The sequence below is a fragment of the Colletotrichum lupini genome, chromosome 1 (assembly GCF_023278565.1).
Source record: "Colletotrichum lupini chromosome 1, complete sequence".
Taxonomy (NCBI): Eukaryota; Fungi; Ascomycota; class Sordariomycetes; order Glomerellales; family Glomerellaceae; genus Colletotrichum; species Colletotrichum lupini.
In genome coordinates this window covers 48,982-66,051 of record NC_064672.1, presented here as the reverse complement: position 1 = coordinate 66,051, position 17,070 = coordinate 48,982, and the positions used below count along the sequence as shown (strand labels likewise).

The window sequence follows — 17,070 nt, the reverse complement described above, 5'->3', positions numbered from 1 at the left end:
AACCGCCCCATCGGGACGTCTCAGATGTCAGGGCCTGAGACTCCGAAACGGCGACAGCGAGCATCCTGTCCCTGCTACCGCGCGCCATTCCTCATATCGCAATGCTGAAGAACGATTTAGGTTCTACAATTAAGACCCTTGGAACAAGGCGTGTCAGAGTGTTCCAGAACGCCGCGTCGCTTAGGCTGAGTTCGTCGCATTAAACGTGCTCGAAATAAAGTTTAGTCTCCCGACAGATGTCGTGACTCGAGGCATTCGTACACGGTATCCAGCTGGTGAAGGCCCTGCGACACGACTGCAAAAGCTCTCACTGAAGCAACTCATTGAATAACTTCCGAAGCCAAACAGGTCGAGGTAGTCAGTATGTACGATCAAAGGATGGATGTGAACTACAAAAGTCTACAAGCACACTGTTTATCCTAGGCCCGTCTATCAGGGCCATGCAATCCCGCTTCCCTGGGTGGATATCATTCCGTCACCATGCCTTTTATGATTGCCCATGTCCTAAACTGAACCAACACACGCATGCACGTTGCATACTTGAGCCATGTCGCGACGACTATGCAAAATAGCTCTTCCAAAGCACACCTTCCAAATCCTCAAGCTGTTCTGATGTGAAGTACTGTTGAAATGTGAGCCGATGTCCAACACGAGGAACGGGGTAAAATGATGGACTGTACCTTTTGATCCACACTCCAGCTATCTTGTCTTGTCTTCTTGAAGTCGGATAGGATTGATTTGGTAGCCTTACCAACCACGCCAGGGTCACTGGCAGCACGGGTAGCAAGAATTTGGAGCACCTCCGGCATCCAGGACGGCGGCGGCGTCGCGTAGGGGAAGGCCTCGATGAGGGCACCGAGACCCAGTACAGCGGCGTGACGACGCACAATCTGCTTGTTGTTATCGACGGGGGTCTCCGTTCCCGGGAGCTTCCTCTTGGGCATCGGATTGAGCCGAAGATCGTTTTCGAAGCGTTTCTTGAGGAGATCAATGGTGGGATCGCGAATTTGCTTTGGCGAGCATCGAATCATGCCGGCCAAGGTGGCCGAGGCACAAGACCGGACTTCGAGTTGAGGGTCGGCGAGCATATCGCTGACGGCGTTGAACAGGATGTCCCGTTGCTTCTTTTCGATAAGGAATAGGCGACGGAAGTAAATCACTTGCATGTTGACCATGGATCGCAGCCGCTGGTGCCAGCTCGTGGCAGACTTGCCGATGCGGACCAGTGCATCAATGAAAGCCCCATCTTCACCAATTCTGAAAGGAATGTTCGGTAGATGACGGTAAACGTGGTAGGCGAGCCTCATAAGCTCGGGATCCTCCTTGACGTCCATCATGTGTAGAAGCTGTTCCATGAAAGGTTCGGGGAAGAACGGCATCAACTGGGTGCATTCCTGTGATGACAACGTACTGTCAAGCCATGTCAAGACAGTCTTTGAACCACTGGTGTAGGACGAAGGTGTCTGTTGACCGGGAGTACGCTCATGCCGCCACTTCTCGAGACGATCGAAGATCTCGAGCACAGTCTCAGAAAACTCCTTGCTTGCCTCGTATGGGCGAAGACCGAGAGATGAAGCCGACTTGTTGGCTTCCAGCAACTTGTCGACATTCTCGAAAGATTCGTGATAGCGGGTTCGATAGATGGTGGCAATGACACGGCCCATGGCTTCTCTCACTGTCTTGTAGGGGTGATCAATGTGCGCGAGGAAATCTGCGAGGATAGGTTTCTCGTGGCGGAAATGCCAGCCCGAGTCCGTGATGATGAATTCTAGTACCTGGACCTTGCTTGACTCCTTGAAGGCAGCATTGGAAGACATGTCCAGCCGGAAAGAACTCAGTGCATCAACAAGCTCGTGCGACCTACGCGGATCTTTCGGGTCAACCGTAAGATGCAAGCATGAGACCCAGTACTGCAAGTTCTCGGGTGTAAGGTCCTCGTTAAGTACCTTCAGCATCAGAGGCGCGGCAAATCCCCATACTTTATCGCGGAACTCGGGCGGATCATCGCTCGATCCGCAGAGAAGCGCCGCAATGATCTCTGCCGTAGCACGGTGCTGGTGCTTGTCGCTACCATCGCCATAGACTTCAATGGTGAGTTCTTTGACGTCATCGAGCTTGATCGCTGTGCCCCCATAGTGCATGAGATCAAACACGTGCATCAGCATGTACACATTGCCCATACGGAATCTGTCAGCGTTCGCATCGCGAGGTTCCTGCTTGAGGTACTCAAAACAGGTCTTCAGCCACTCCTTCGTGATCAGTTGGCCGATCTGCTTTCGGACAGCTGTCTCCGTATCGTCGTAGTCGGTGAAAGGCATAGGTTTCGCACGGGATGCGAGGAACTTCTTGCCCCAAACCAACCATCCAGGATGATCGGAATCGACCATGTACTCTGCGGTCTCGGGACTGCCCGCAAAGGCGTCCAGGTACTTCTGCGTGAAAGCTGCATCGCCTTTGGGGACCTCAATCATGATCTTGTTCCGGTCCTTTTCCTTCTCAAGCAGGTAATTGCGGTAGGTGTGGTCATAAGCTGCACGCATCTCTACAGCTTCGAAAACGCTGGTAAATGCAGCCATGTAGCTGGACCGCAAGCCAGGATGAGTGTCGTTGATACCCTCCGTCACCAAAGCGATGAACTCAGGGGGCGCGACCGTATCGAAGCGCAAGCACATGTTGCTGGCAAAGATTGCGCATCGAGACGCAATCTTCCAGTGAGCTGCTCTGGCCATTTCGGTCAACTCCAAGCCTAGCGCAAGCTTCTTCTTCTCGACACGCTCTCGACGTTGAACAATGAAGTTGTGACGGCTATCGATAGCTTTGGAGCAGTCGTCTGAAGGTCGAATCTTCTCGACAAAGTCTTGGTTGACGATGATCATACGCTCAAAGGGCTTGCCAAAGTCCAGCAGAGGGAAGAGAGCCGTCGCGTTGAGTTGCTGGATGCTGGGCTTATCGATGTTCCCGGCACGAAGGTATAGCTTGAGCGCGTCCGGAGCAAATCTCCAGTCCTTGACCATCGTCCTCAATAAGCTGGTGAAGAATAGGGTATACATGGCGCCCTTGATGCGATCGTGATCAACATCGTCCAAAGCCACCCGGAGTCTGTCCAGAAGAATTGGAATCACAAGAGGCCGACCGCCAATCAGGGCCTTGAGAGATGAGTCGAGGGCGCTTTGTGCGACACGCCTGACATCAGCGTAAGGCGAAACAGACGACTGGGCGAGATTAAGCAAGAGTTGTTTATCCAGGTCGCTCTTCTGTCGCGCCGATGCGTTGTGTTTGACACGTAGAAGTTGATATGCATCCGCTCGCTTGATCAGCAACGGTCTTGGGTAAACCTTGCGAAGGCCACTGATCTTAAATGCAGAGATGTCGGACTTGTAGAGGCGAAGGTGTCTTTCGAGTGGATGGGCTGACCGCTCGATGCCGACGTCGGTAATCCAGGTTCGATAGGCCGCATATAGCGTCGTGAAGCAAGAGACATCGTCTTCTTGGTTTTGGTTGAGGAATTCGTGACTCCGGCATAGCAGCTGTCCGACGTCTTCTCTTAGCTCATGCAGCTTGTGGTAGGCAGGATCTTCGACAGTGAGGAGATATCCAGCATCATAGCGGTATTGAGGTCGCGTTTCCTCGTCCTCGGCCGCCTCGGCAAGAGGATCATCGTCGTTCATTTCCGTGTCGCCTTCGCCGTCGACACTGGAATGACCATTCGGGCTCTCGCCGGAGGCGCGATGCGCATCGAACAATGTTGCCACTCCCGAGATCACCAACCTGATTTGTTGGAACAATCGGGAGACCTCATCGGACCACTCCTTGTTCTTTCCCGTTCGGCTAACTGGGGGCTTTTCGCTCATCAAGAGATCCAGCTTCTTTGTAGCTGCTTTGGTCTGAGAATCGAACAGCTCCAGGGCAAACTGTACTTCTCCGGCCGAAGGACGATGCCACTTGATTGTGAGGTCAGCCGGAGAGGTTGTCTTTCCCCAGTCGGTGACGTCGAGTCCGCGCTTAATGATGTCGGGCTCATACAAAGCGGTGTCAATGGGATAGGTGTGTGTCAAGTTCAATAGCAGGTGGTGAATGTAGTTGGAAATGTGAATGGTGGGCAAACCACGGCACTTCTCTTGCATGTATTTGGCGATGTCATGGAGCTCGGTCTGATACTTCAAAACCTCATTACCAACATGCACAACAGCCATACCCAGCATGCTTACGTGCCAAACGAGAGCGCGATCTCTCGGCAAGTAGTCAGTACCGCTGCTTCGGTCTGATGCAGCATGATTGAAGTCAATCTCATTTCGAATATTGACAATGAGCATGGGAATGAAGACCTTGAGAGTCTTTTCCGGGTTCACCTTGCAGAGGGCGTTGAGAATCCAGGCCATGGCGTCTCTGGCCTGATGGACGACATGGGTCGAAACGAAGGAGGCGAGCTTCTCGAGGGCCGTGTCGAAAAGCTCAGGGGACAGCGATGCGAAGAGAGGTGAGAGAGCTGCCGGCAACGCGTTAATAACATTGTCTTCCGGCGTGCCCCCCCGGATATGGGACGCATCGGGCAGATTCTCCAACAGTGTAAAGACTTTGCCCAAGAGGGCGATGACGAACTCGCCGAGTCCCGCTGTTGATGATCTAAGGACGTTTGCTTCATCCTCATCGGTAAGTTCAGTTTCGTAGTCCAGTTTGATATCCTGGCCCTCACGCTCCATGCGCTCCATCTCACCCTGAACCCATTGCATGGCCAGGCTGGTGTCGTGGACATAATCGCCGTCCTTGACGAGAGGCACCATGGGAATGCTATAGGCGACACTTTGGAAGAAGTTCAATGTGTACTGTGTCTTGCCCAAGTCGTTGGCATCAATACCAGGAAGGGCAAGAGCCAGAAGAGCAGTAATGTGGCAACGGAAGCCTTTGGTCTTGGACATGACGTTGGCAATCATTTGCAGGCCGTTCAGACTTGACGTTGTCCGGTGTACTTCAACGAGACCCTGCAAACTTGGGTAAAATCGCTGCAAAGCTCCAGGTAGGATGAGATTGGGCTCGAGGTATGCCAATCCTTGAAGCGACGCGTAATAGTAATGCGCAACTCTGTTACTCTTGGAGAACAGTCCCATGTATGTGACCTCCTTGAGCGCAGACACGAATCGTTGCTTCAAGGCGGGAGTGATCTTGCGATCCTCTGGCGTATCCAGTTCGCCGCTCTTTTCGCGGTTCCAACGAGACACAAAGATATCTGTTAGGTATACTGTAAACTGTCCCAAAAAGGTGGTCCATGATCCCACGTTGGAGGGGTGGTAGAAGGTGTCGATGGCTTCTAAAAGGCCCTCGAGACTCGCCAGAATGGAGCTTTCTTGCTCCAAGCACTTGGGCGACAAGGAGTAGACAATCCACCGGGCAATCATGTAAGCCGTGGGGTATTTCTTCTTGTCCTTCTCGAGATACAGGCCCAAGCCTGACGAGTAGTCGAGAGTCGAGTATGGTGAGTTGGACTGGCCGACCGGAATCTCTGTCAAGCGAAGAATAGCCGTAAAAATCCAATCAGACTGTTCCCTGGTAAAGATGCCGTGGGCATCGAATGATGTATTGGAGGCTTGCAAAAAGTCTCTTGCCATGCGAGAGTAGAGGTCAATGAAGAAGACATCGAAGCTCTTGGATCTCGAGATCAAAGACCACAGGTGGAATAGTGTGGGCATGAACTCTTGCGGCTGGGAGCACGGCACGTTTTCGGGGGCAGCATCGGTGGGAAGTAGCGCGTTGATGGTTCCGACGACGATATAGGCGTTGGAGACATCTGAGGTGCTAAAGTAGGGCAGGAACTCGTCGAGCATTTCTTTGCGGTCCTTGGGGTCGAAGTATGTCTGAGCATGGAGGCATAGCTTCCACAACTGCTTTTGGGAGCGGCGCCTGTTTGTCTGGTGTGAAGCCACCTCTGAGGGGAGCACCAGGGCCTTGATCTCGCGCCATAAGGGGCGCCAATCGAGTAGGAGGTCATCGACGGGTTTGAGGTAGTGGTACTTTCTGTACGAGAGAAGTAATGGTCAGCGGCTAGTCTGGTAGGACGAAGAAGAAGCAGGGTTGATTGAGAGGAAGGGTAGGGAGTAGCAGCGCACCTCGTCAAGATGACAACCATGCGCAAGAAGCGGTCGGCAGTACTTGGCTCAAGGCCTGGGGCGAGGCACAGGTGATAGTAGAGCTTGGCCAAGGTTGAGCGAAGCTCTCGCGTCATCTCGAACTTGAGATTCAGCCACCCTGTGAGCTCTCTTGTCCAGTGCAAAGCACCGGGGCTAAAGTCTTCAGCCTTGATGGCGATGTATAGGTGCTTGAGAATACCGGCCAGAGCAGCATCGCGCTGTGATTCCTCTTCGACAGGAAAGGGCAGGTGATTGAAGTAGCTAAATGTGCGGGGGCGGTATCGCTTCTTGTCGTCCTCGTCGTTCTTTGTGTAGGGCGGACCGGGGGAGTTTGATCTTGAGATTGTATCGACGGAGGCGAAGTGGCTGGACAGGTAGTGTGCGGTAGAGGCAGCAGACAAGGCAGCGGCATGGTTGGAGGGCTGCGGCCCCGGTGTCTCGTCCATGGCGGCGATGGCGTCGTGTCGAGGACACTGGACGTAGGGAAGATGGGTGGGAGGTGTTTTGCGACTCTATCGATGAGCGACCGAGCGGAGGGGTAGCAACGATGGGGATGGTCGCACAGGTGCAGCAGGAATCAAGCTCTCCCGCTCCCACACCACAGGCAGGCGAGATGCAATGCAGCTGGGGGCGTCAGCGGACGGGAGGTCGGGTGGTGTCGTCGGTCGCGGGGCGTGCGTTGATCCGGGGGGGTACAGTACAGCACGAGATTGGAGGCGAGGCGACGGTTGAAGGTGGACGGATGGGCGGATCCGCGGGTGGATTGGTAGTACGGAGAGGACGTCAGGAAGAAGTCGTAGAGGAGGGGGATTGTCGCGGACAGCTAGGGCAAATGTCTGATGGCCGCTGGGTATGGTTGTTGTCTATCAATGGTGGTCAATTGCGTCGTTGTGTTGGAAGTCGAACCAATGATGAATAATGGACGATGATGCTGTCTGGGTCGTGTGTCTCCGCAGAACCCCCGTTTGGCTGTCCCAGCCCAGTCTTGGGCGCGTGGGGATATGAGCACTGGAAAGGATACCTGGGACAAGAGGGAAATTGACTAGGACAAGAAGGAGAAGAAGCACGACAAGAACAACAAAAAAAGGGCGTTGGATGGTAATGCAATCTTCTGTTTCCCCAATTCCAAGCAGCCTGGAGAGGAGAAGGAGTAGGAAGAGGAAGAGGAAGAGGAAGAGGAAGAAGGAGAAGGGAAATAAGAAAAAAAAAAAAAAAAAAAGAGACAGATGCAGACGCAGACAGGATGCAGGTGCAGCGGGTGCAGCTGTGGTCGGAGCGGGAGAGGCAACAGAGGCGGGCACGTACTTCACCGGGGAACGGGTGACGGTATGCGGTCGGCGGCCTTGCAGCATTTGCAGCCAAGCAGTGAGGAAAACTACCTACCTACCTTGATGTGCCAGGTTGGTGTACCTTACCTACTCGTACCTAAGGTAAGGTAAGGTAGGTACGCAGGTAATAATGGACGCAGCGGGAGGGAGTGATGATGCAGCAGAGCAGCAGCCTGGGCCTCACCTTTGCTGGGGAGAGCCGGCGAGGAGACCTCAGCCTGGAAGGTGAGCTCTCAAGTATCTCTCGTGCCAAAGCTGGTGTGGAGATACATCTGATGTCAGAAGACCTGCTCCAGGACCTCATTACGCACCCTTGGCAGCCTTGCCTTGCCTCGCTGATCCTGGTGCCTTAGGTAAGCTTGAGGTCCCCACCTTAGGTTGGCTTCCTCTCTCGGTGACAGGCTGACAGCTGCATCCCAGCGCTTGCCGCGATTTCCTTAGTTACTTACCTTGCCTAAAGTGCACTGCGTGACTGCGAAGAGGGCCATCTGAGCGGGGAAAAGGACCCCGAATGGCCCCTCTTTCAGCCTCCAAGTCTCGACATGTATCTCGTCTGCTAACTCAAGCCTGGAACTACTTCTCGAAACCTGCCGCGAGCACTGAATGAGACGGGAAGATGGACCATAAGGGCACAATCCACGCAACTTCAACCATCACCAAACGGACTTCTCTTACCAACACAATCGCGACGCCTCAAGTCCATTTCATCCACTTACGTATACAGACCGTGACGCAGCATGTCCAGTCGAGACTCACTGGTGGACTCGATATTGCGTCGCTGCACTTGCGTTGCTTCAGAGGAGAAAACAGACGCACAACCCGATTGCTCACATGTCACAGCATCACGTTTACGGAGCACCTCACCTACTTCAAGACCTTATTACAGCTCCTCAATATTTAATCTGTACTCCGTACATCTATTCCAACTCAAGTATCCGCACTCTGCCATCTCCCATCATGCTCATCGGTCTCTCCAACACAGTTCATCATAGTCAACCTCACCAACGCCAACACGTCGCCTTCATCTTTCTCACGTTACGGATACGGCTGCGACCCTGCAAAAAAGCACAAACCACGCGTTCCAACATGCTGCCATCGTGACGGCAACCTGCATTGCTACCCATGTCTACGTGACTATCCTCGTCGAAATTCACCTGCACCAATCGGTAGGCAAGCATCGACCAACCTGACATGCCCATAGATATACCGAGTATTGGCACCGGTTCGCGGCCAACAGCCTGGAACTGAGGAGGAGCCAAGCACCACTCACCAACTTCTCGCATGCCCATCCGCTCATTAGTCATGCTCAAACAGACAATATCTGCCCACAGACGGGCACGGCGGGGAACCGGCCGAGTGTTACCGGCCCGAACTAGGCCTGTCCGTCTGCAGGCCACTCGCGCCACATCTATCCGTCCTCGCTGCCCTCCTGGCTCTTGCTGCTACTGCTGTGAGCATCATAGACATTGGCCAGGTCAATGCGCCTCTTTTCTCTTCCAGCTCGCCGAAGGCGGCACTCGGAAGACGCAATCATCCACCCCAACACTACGAGCTCACTCTCACTACTCTTGAGATACCAGAAGCAGCCGTGTTTCACTCTCACAGTGATTGATTCCATCCTTGGGTCTAAATTCTATCACATGAAGTCGCGGCCACGTTGTGTCTCGTCTGCCTGCGTCCAGCAAACCACCAATCCAGGGCCTGGACACCTCCATTCCTGAGCCCTATCCAAACGGCAATTTCTGTGGGACAAGACTTCCAGCATGCGCGTCAAGATCTTGCTGCCGCTCCCTCAGCCTTCAGGGTCTACGTAGGAGGAGCTGAGCAGGCACAATGTGTCCGGTCGATTATCGTCCCTTGTTGATCAAGTCACGACAAATGCCGAATGCTCCAGATTTTAAGCATTTGATGGCCACTATGCCCCTGCACGACAATTTCGCCTCTGCCCACGCTCAAGGTTGAGGCTGTTCATGCGAGGAACATCCCAACTCACGTTGTCTTCAAAGCCGGACAGCCTATTACCGACCATACTTACTTCATATCTATGGACGGCCATTCGCGATGGGAGACTCAGAAAAAGGCAACGTCTCTACTGGTACCAAAGAGGAGATGAGACCATCCCCTCTCGGCCTCTTCATATTTCAGAGCTAAAATACACAACGATATCGGTCCATTCCCTCAGAAATCGTTGGAAGGCACCCTTGCACCTATCCGCACAAGACCCCCAAGACCCCAAGACCCGATGGCACGGCGCCACGCCGGCAGTACCTTCCTAGCTCGCCGCCTCCGTATCGAACCGATGCCCGGCCTCAATTCGGCCCTGCCGATCAAGAATTTCCCAGACCGCTGTTCATCCTCTCTTGCCTTCCGTATGGCTCGTTATTCCTACCGAGCAGTGACCAGCCGGTTTGAATCCCAGGAACGAAAGCCCTCAAAAAATACTCAAATCGTACGACCGCCCCCTTTTCTCATCACTCCAGTACCGACTCGTTGGCGTGACCCGCAGGGGAGAACCATAGCAAAGGTTGGCTGACTCATCTGCTGCAGACTCTAAATTTAATGTAGGGCCATCCCCGTAGGATGCCAAAGTACAGTGACGTCGATCATCTGAGCGCCAGGAACCTCGAGCAAGGAATCGCGTCCAAAGGTTGCATCAAAGAAACAATCAGTCGCTTCTCACAACTCATCAATCTCATCAAGAGAACCTCAAAACATTCACTTTACTCATGTCGAATCCATCATAATGGCTGCCGCTGACGAACCTACAAGTTAGTCCGATCTTTCTACTCTCATACTCAGTCTCGCGTACTCACATAATATCGCAGATGTCGTCTCCAAGGCCTCGACCCGAACCAGGGACGAGGGCCAAATCTCAGACGAGCCGCCTCAGAATGCCCTCATGGCCACCCTCTCCCGCACAAAGAGCAGAACCAACACCCTTCTGGAAAAGGTCTCTCTGCGCGAACGCATACATCATTTCACTTTTGCATGGTACACCCTAACGTATGTCTCATGCCGCGTCCCGAGCCGACGGCTTCCCATGCAGGCTTACCGGCCTAGCCCCCTCACCCCCTGTATCTCACTGACACCTCCCACACAGCATGTCAACAGGCGGCATCGCCCTCCTCATCGCCGAGACTCCCCATCGATTCCGCGGGCTAGACACGATAGGTCTCATCGTCTTCCTTCTCGACATTGTTCTCATCTTCCTCATTACGTTGGCCCTTTGCCTCCGCTTCTCCTTCTTCCGAAAGACGCCAGCAAAAGCCATCACGCACCCTTCAGAATCCCTCTTTATCCCGACCTTCTTCCTCTCCATCGCTGCCGCCCTTTCCAACATTCAACACTACGCTGTTCCGAAATGTGGTCCATGGCTCATCGTCACCTTGAGAGTGTGTTTCTGGATCTACCTCGTGGTCACCTTCTTCGCCTCCGTCGGCATGTACCACCTCCTCTTCACCGGCCGCAGAAGACTGTCACTAGATAGCATGACTCCGGCCTGGATTCTGCCCATCTTTCCCGTCATGCTATCAGGTACGCTAGCTGGCTTCATGGCCTCCTCGCAGCCGCCAAATCAAGCCGCTGCTATGCTAGGCGCAGGTCTCGCGGCTCAGGGGCTGGGTTTCCTCGTCTCAGCTTTCATGTACGCGACGTATCTGTCCAGACTCATGACCATTGGCCTCCCCGTCCAACGCCCCGGAATGTTCATCGCAGTCGGACCGCCGAGTTTCACCGCCGCAGCCTTGGTAGCCATGGGTGCCAACGTGCCCCGGCTCATCGCTTCCGAGGGATCCATCATCTCCGATTCCCTCCGCGATGCGGCTTATCTGTACGGCATGGAAAATCCAGGCACCGTCGCTTTCGCCGTAAGGGCCGTCGCTCTCTTCACCGCCGTCTTTCTGTGGGGTCTGTCGTTCTGGTTCTTCTCATCCGCCTGTCTCTCTACGATGTTTGGGATGCCCGATCACTCCTTTCACCTCAGCTGGTGGAGTTTCGTATTCCCCAACGTCGGCTTCACCATTGCCACTATCCGCATAGGCGAGGCTTTCGGCAATGAGGGCTTGCTGTGGTTGGCCACGGTGTTCACCATTGCGCTGGTCGCCGTTTGGCTGTTTGTTGGCTTTTGCTGTGCCCGTGCCGTCATCAGGAGAAAACTCGTATGGCCTGGCCGGGACGAGGACAGCGACTAAGCGACGGGCTTCACAAAGTGTCCCTTATCCGTGGACTCTACTTTTAGGTTCACATTTAATCCTAATGAAGACGGTGTGGCAACTTTAGAGCCTACTCGTCCTGCTAATGACCTACTCTTACCTACTTTAGACTCCATACCCCTAGCCAGGCCTTCCTGTACCCTTAGATATTGGCTTGAGACCATTGGTTAAAATACATGTTTATCCAGCTGTTTGCTGTTGGTGTTTCATAAGTATGCTCATAGCCTTTCAAGCCAGACGATGAAACTCGTGTGAACGCAGGTCAAAGAAACCGGTAGCCCAGCTTGAAGACAATGCCTTCTAACACATCGCGCACGTATACGTAGGTGAATAGACACGCCGATGAGATGATGTGGTGAGGCATATTAAACCCTAATGAATACACACGCCGCTTTGAAACACCTTTTCACAAATACTCACGCCTTCTGAAATTTTTGAAATTGGGGAACGCTCCTTCCATCACCAACCCAAGACAACATTCATACTTTCTCATCATTCAACACGGCATCATCGCACAGAGGAACAATGGCCACCCCAGGCTCTCTCTACCCTCCCCCAACCACACCCACCTCCGACTCTGCATACGTGATTACCAACTGCGCCAAAGCCAAGGTCAAGTGGGAAGTTGAGAAGTGCTTCATCTGGCACGGGGACTGGGCGCCCTGCGTCCCGGACGGATAAGCAATCAATTGGCTTGTAATAAGAAACACGCAGACGGGCTAATCAGTAGATAGGAAGATGAGGAAATCATCGGCGACCTGCAGTCTGAGGATGGCCATGGCCACCTGCCTTTGAAATTCCCAGGCCCTCTCCCTGATCACTTCGGCGCCTCCGTCGTGTGCTACTCTCGTCAGAATCCCGACGGCTCCAAGTAAGAGGTCATTAACTCCGCAGTCAACGATCCCAAGCAGATTATTGCCTTCGCTATCCGCCTGGTCGTCAGGAATCATCCGCAGGCTCTTCCCATGACCGGTAACGAGCTTTGCATCTTCCTTTAGATGACAGGCTTCTTCAATCCTAGTTATCGATACAAGGCCGTGGACAACTATCTGGCCCGTAACGAAGGTTACGTTGCTGACCGCTCCAAGCATATCTTCTGCAACAATGCAGCGGTCAGTGAGGATGACGAGGAGATCAGAATCGTCAAGTTCGTCGTCGGCCAGGCTGATCCCCTCATTGATTCCATATCCTTTTTCCTACCCCTTTGGCTGGAAGCCCACCAGTTCGACGACGTCCTCCGCCGAGACCGCAAAATCGAGCGCAAGAAAGCTCGCTACAGAAAAGAATTCAGTTTCGAGACGGAAAGGGTTGCTCGCACCTCGGCCTACCTCATGCAGCTCAAGAAAAAGGCTCTTCAGTAAGGGATTGTCATTGGACCTAACCAGTCCTCATGGGATAGCTTTTCTGATAGTACATGCACTGCTCGCCTCTTTCATACTACTCACACATATGTACGAACCATTGTTCCATTAGAGAATACATCTAACATCACAGGTGACCGTCATCGATACGAGTCTAAGATAGGAGATGAGCACTGGAAGGGGGTCGAAGGCTGGAGATATGGCAACGCACGGTCTGAATGGGGGCTTGTAAGTCTGTGTCCTTTCTCAGGTTGAAGAGCGAGAGAGTCCATGCTGATTATGCCTAGTCATCACCAAAAGGCCATCGGGATAGGACAGCTATCATGGCTTTATCGTTCTTGTACCCAGAATGAACATCTAGCTCAGGAATACAAAGAACTACGCCCAAAAGGCCTTGTTCCTTGCTTGTTATCTTATGATTGTTATAGGTTGCCCAACATGTCGAATGAAGAACGATAGCTATCAATTCCAAGGCCGAGACTCCTTTCTTACCGAGTGTGCGAGGCTCCATGACATACCCCACGCCGCCGACTGTATGCTACATTTTAACAACAAGGCATCCGGCCCAAATTCCAAGCTCGTGGAGTCCAGCTGTGTTGATCATCATACCTAATGTTGTGCTGCACTCTCGACTAAGGCCCTCTTAGACTATTTGATCGATGCACCATTTACTCGGTACTTTTTTAAACAGTAAACTCAGAGTGAGGTGTTCACAATTGATGATTTCAGAACAATTTGATAGGCCACGATTGAACCATGGTCAGGAGGTCACCCCTACTGCAATCTGCAGTCCTACCCTCGTACTTACTTTGATGCTAGAAAGAGGCATAAACACAGGTCAAGCCATTACAAGGTGCCTCGTGACTTGGGTCAATTGGATGACGGACTTGTCACCGGTGGTCATCCAATATTAGCCTTTCATCACGATCATAGACCCTGAATTGCTCTGGAAGACAAATTTTATTGGCGTATAGATGGCATGAACATGCCAGAGACGTCAACCGACCTTGGGAAGCATGACATCACTCTTCATGCTTGAGTCACATTGTTTGACTACACCTCATACGCAAGGCTTTAGGTTTGCTTGGCTTACCTGCCAGCAAGAGCCAGGGTCCAGATAAGGGTTCATGAGGCTTTCCAGGCTATCCGAAGTGGCCGACATTCTTGGTCATCATCCCATATGCAGTACGGGGCGTTGAATTCATAAGGCACTCTCGTCATGCGACTCAATGTCAAAAGAAAAGTCTATTTATTATGATGAACAGGTTAAACTGAGATCCATGCGCCGCAGCGGCAGAACCCGGGGTATCTCAAGCAGGCGGTAGAAACGACGCAAACAACACACCCTGAATCATGGCGTACATTACCGAAAAAATGACAACTTTGCCGCCCACGTCCCGTCTCTTGCCGTTGGCGCCGTGGTCCAGCAGGCAACCGGCAACCCACCAGTACCACACCGCATACCCAGACGCGATCCTAGTGATGATCTGGACATGGTACGTCGTGATCGCCAAGGCGGCAAGCAGAAGTTGGGCAGCGGCCATGGAACCTACTAAAACCGACTTCGTGCCACTCTGCCCTTGTCGCTGCTTCTCCGCCGTCGGACTCCGCGCCAACCCCGAAGGCCTGTTGATGACTTCCCACCCGGACACCATGAGGAGTCCCAGCACCGGCGCGGCAAGAACGAACAGAGGAACGTTCGATAGCGTCCAATAACGGAACAAGCCAACGTCCCTGCGTGATCCAAGATTAGCAAGCGAGAACAGAATCTAGAGGAACCAAGTGACATTCACGATCCCACAAAACCCAGATCCCACCTCAAATCTCCGCAAGTACCGACCCAAAGCACTTGACGGGGCCTGAGGGAGGGAAGCAGACAGAGGGGGGAGGGGTGACTCAACCATGACCAGACCCATGGCTAGTGTAAGGCTGGAGAGAAATTTTCATTCCTGAAAGAGAAAACGACGGTGAAGCGCAAAGAGTACATACCAGTAATGTTCCTGTACAAAGGAATAGATGCTGGGCACGGTCCGCTCACACCATGCGCGCGCCTCGGATGCGCCGGAACAGTATCGCAGCCAAGCAAGCGCTTGTGGTACAACGGACCCCGTTGCCACGAGGAGCCCGCCTGTGACAGAACCAAACAGAGCCGCAATATTTTTCAAGCTCATAGGGCTGGCCAGCAGCGGGGGCAGGATCATTAGACACTCGACGGCGAAGGGGAGGCCGTTCAGGAGGCCGTTTGACCGAGAGGCCGTCGCGAGACCAAAGATGACGCCGGCCAAGATCTGAGCTGTGACCCATGGAAACGACCCCTTGATGGAGGTCGACGCCGATGCGAGCACGTAGTAGCCGGCGAAAGAGAAGAAGGCGCAAAGACTCTCTGCGTAGGGTGCCGAAAGGAATAGGCCAGCCGGAGACAAAATGTGGAGCAAGGCGGACAGGAATGCCAATCGAGGTCGAGTAAAGAGCTTGATGGTCAGCTCGTACAGCACGAGAGCGGCGAATAGATGAGCTACGTGAGCGATCACGATGCTGAAGGCAGCTTCCGACGCGCCGGTTTCATCGCCCTCGAAGCCAAGCAGGCGCGCGACCCGGATCAGGCCCGAGACGACGAGTGGCAGACCAGCGTTGAAAGCCCACTCCTGTTCGAACACGTAGCCGCGTCTGGCGGATTGAGTGAAGTAGAGAGCGTCCCAGCGCGTCAGGCGGGTGACGAGGGAGACGTCGGACTCATTGCGCTGGAGCATCAAGGTCGTCGAAGTATCGTAAGATGGCGCCACAGCGCTGCCGAGGGCGATGGCCAGTAGGAGGGCCTTCCAGGCGACGAAAGCGGTGATCAAGGTCTGACGGGGTTGAGAGTCATGGCGGGAGAACATGATTGTGATGACGTCGGGCAAAATCGAGGTGAGGTCGAGGAGCGGGAGATGCCGCGATTCCGGGCGCGAGTAAAGGTCCGCGAAGTGCCAAGGCGGCGGGACTTGTAACGACCACAAGTTGACAACGGACAAAAAGTGTGGCAAGAGATCCACTGCTGGGAAATTCTGAGAGGGAAGACAAAGTTTGACTGCCGTGTTGGTAATGATAGTTGTGGATGAACTCTTGGCTGGCGTTGCCTTTACCTTGACATTGCCGTTTGTCTCGTTGGACGGGAGGACTTGAGGCGAGGTTCAACGGAGTGGGAGCTTTAGCCGCGTCGGAATGGGCGGGATCAACTGTGGCCAATAGCAACCGCCGAGTGACCTCGGTGAGCCGGCTCCGTCGGTGACTCGGTGTACGGCGATAATGCACAGACCACCTGCAACTCTTTTTTTTTTTTTTTTTTTTTCGGATTTCTTTTTCCTCTCTTCTCTCTGTTCAGTACGGAGTACGGAGTATGGCTTTGGCTACCGTACACCGCAGTCTACGAGCGAGCCCAGGGCCGGAAAGGTAGGTAATACTGTTTGATCCGTTTGACAGACTTTACCTAAGAAGACATCCCGCCGAGGCGGAGTTCGGGGTCAGCACAATGCGAGCGGGTCTCATTCCATCTAAACGTTGACGATGTGGGCGAGACGAAAATTTCTTCCTCCATTTTTTCAGCCCTTTTTGTTTTTCTTTCTTCTCGAAGCGTTCCAAGCGTCTGTCTTCATGGGACGAGCCGTTGATTGCGGATGCCAGTGTCCACCTGGCTGTCAAGCCTTGAAGATGGACCGGGACTCAAAACTCCAAGACCATGTCGCCCTTGCCTGGTTACCAGGATTGTAATTAGCGGAAACCAGTACATAGACTGCCCCTCTCGATTCCAACCTCCTTTTACCCCTGTGCTCCTCTCCGCAGCAGTGGAGAGCCTGTACTCCAGGGCTCCAGGGCATTGAATAGCGGAGAGCCCGCTCAGCCCACGGCGCAGTGAGCACAAGTTTGGTGGACTTTGGCCGCATCAGGATCAGTGTGCGATGAAGGTGTGGCGAAGTCTCGGACCAGGTTCCACTGAACAGGGCTCGTCCAGGGCCGCCCGTGGGCAATGGGGAGAAGCTGGAACCTCTTACAGGAGAGCTTCATCCCCTGA

General features: G+C 53.5%; 6 protein-coding genes across 6 annotated transcripts; 3 read left to right on the top strand and 3 right to left on the bottom strand.

The window, feature by feature from the left end:
* Positions 1-559: 559 nt before the first annotated feature.
* On the bottom strand, positions 560-6,568 carry CLUP02_00021 (GPI mannosyltransferase; the record flags this gene model as incomplete). Its single annotated transcript, XM_049279075.1, has 3 exons — positions 560-622; positions 681-6,009; positions 6,102-6,568. The coding sequence occupies 3 exons, from the start codon at positions 6,566-6,568 to the stop codon at positions 560-562; spliced, it is 5,859 nt and encodes a 1,952-aa protein (XP_049135032.1).
* Positions 6,569-8,731: 2,163 nt separating this feature from the next.
* CLUP02_00020 (uncharacterized protein) lies at positions 8,732-9,022 on the top strand (the record flags this gene model as incomplete). The annotated part of the gene is made up of 1 exon (XM_049279074.1): positions 8,732-9,022. One exon carries the CDS (start codon positions 8,732-8,734, stop codon positions 9,020-9,022), a length of 291 nt encoding a protein of 96 aa, XP_049135031.1.
* A 1,171-nt stretch (positions 9,023-10,193) lies between these two features.
* Positions 10,194-11,640, top strand: CLUP02_00019 (C4-dicarboxylate transporter/malic acid transporter; the record flags this gene model as incomplete). The annotated part of the gene is made up of 3 exons (XM_049279073.1): positions 10,194-10,218; positions 10,276-10,453; positions 10,551-11,640. 3 exons carry the CDS (start codon positions 10,194-10,196, stop codon positions 11,638-11,640), a joined length of 1,293 nt encoding a protein of 430 aa, XP_049135030.1.
* Positions 11,641-12,186: 546 nt separating this feature from the next.
* On the top strand, positions 12,187-13,022 carry CLUP02_00018 (uncharacterized protein; the record flags this gene model as incomplete). The annotated part of the gene is made up of 3 exons (XM_049279072.1): positions 12,187-12,285; positions 12,396-12,532; positions 12,683-13,022. 3 exons carry the CDS (start codon positions 12,187-12,189, stop codon positions 13,020-13,022), a joined length of 576 nt encoding a protein of 191 aa, XP_049135029.1.
* Positions 13,023-14,019: 997 nt separating this feature from the next.
* On the bottom strand, positions 14,020-14,184 carry CLUP02_00017 (uncharacterized protein; the record flags this gene model as incomplete). Its single annotated transcript, XM_049279071.1, has 2 exons — positions 14,020-14,049; positions 14,116-14,184. The coding sequence occupies 2 exons, from the start codon at positions 14,182-14,184 to the stop codon at positions 14,020-14,022; spliced, it is 99 nt and encodes a 32-aa protein (XP_049135028.1).
* A 148-nt stretch (positions 14,185-14,332) lies between these two features.
* On the bottom strand, positions 14,333-15,901 carry CLUP02_00016 (mannosyltransferase; the record flags this gene model as incomplete). Its single annotated transcript, XM_049279070.1, has 2 exons — positions 14,333-14,756; positions 15,012-15,901. 2 exons carry the CDS (start codon positions 15,899-15,901, stop codon positions 14,333-14,335), a joined length of 1,314 nt encoding a protein of 437 aa, XP_049135027.1.
* Positions 15,902-17,070: the final 1,169 nt, after the last annotated feature.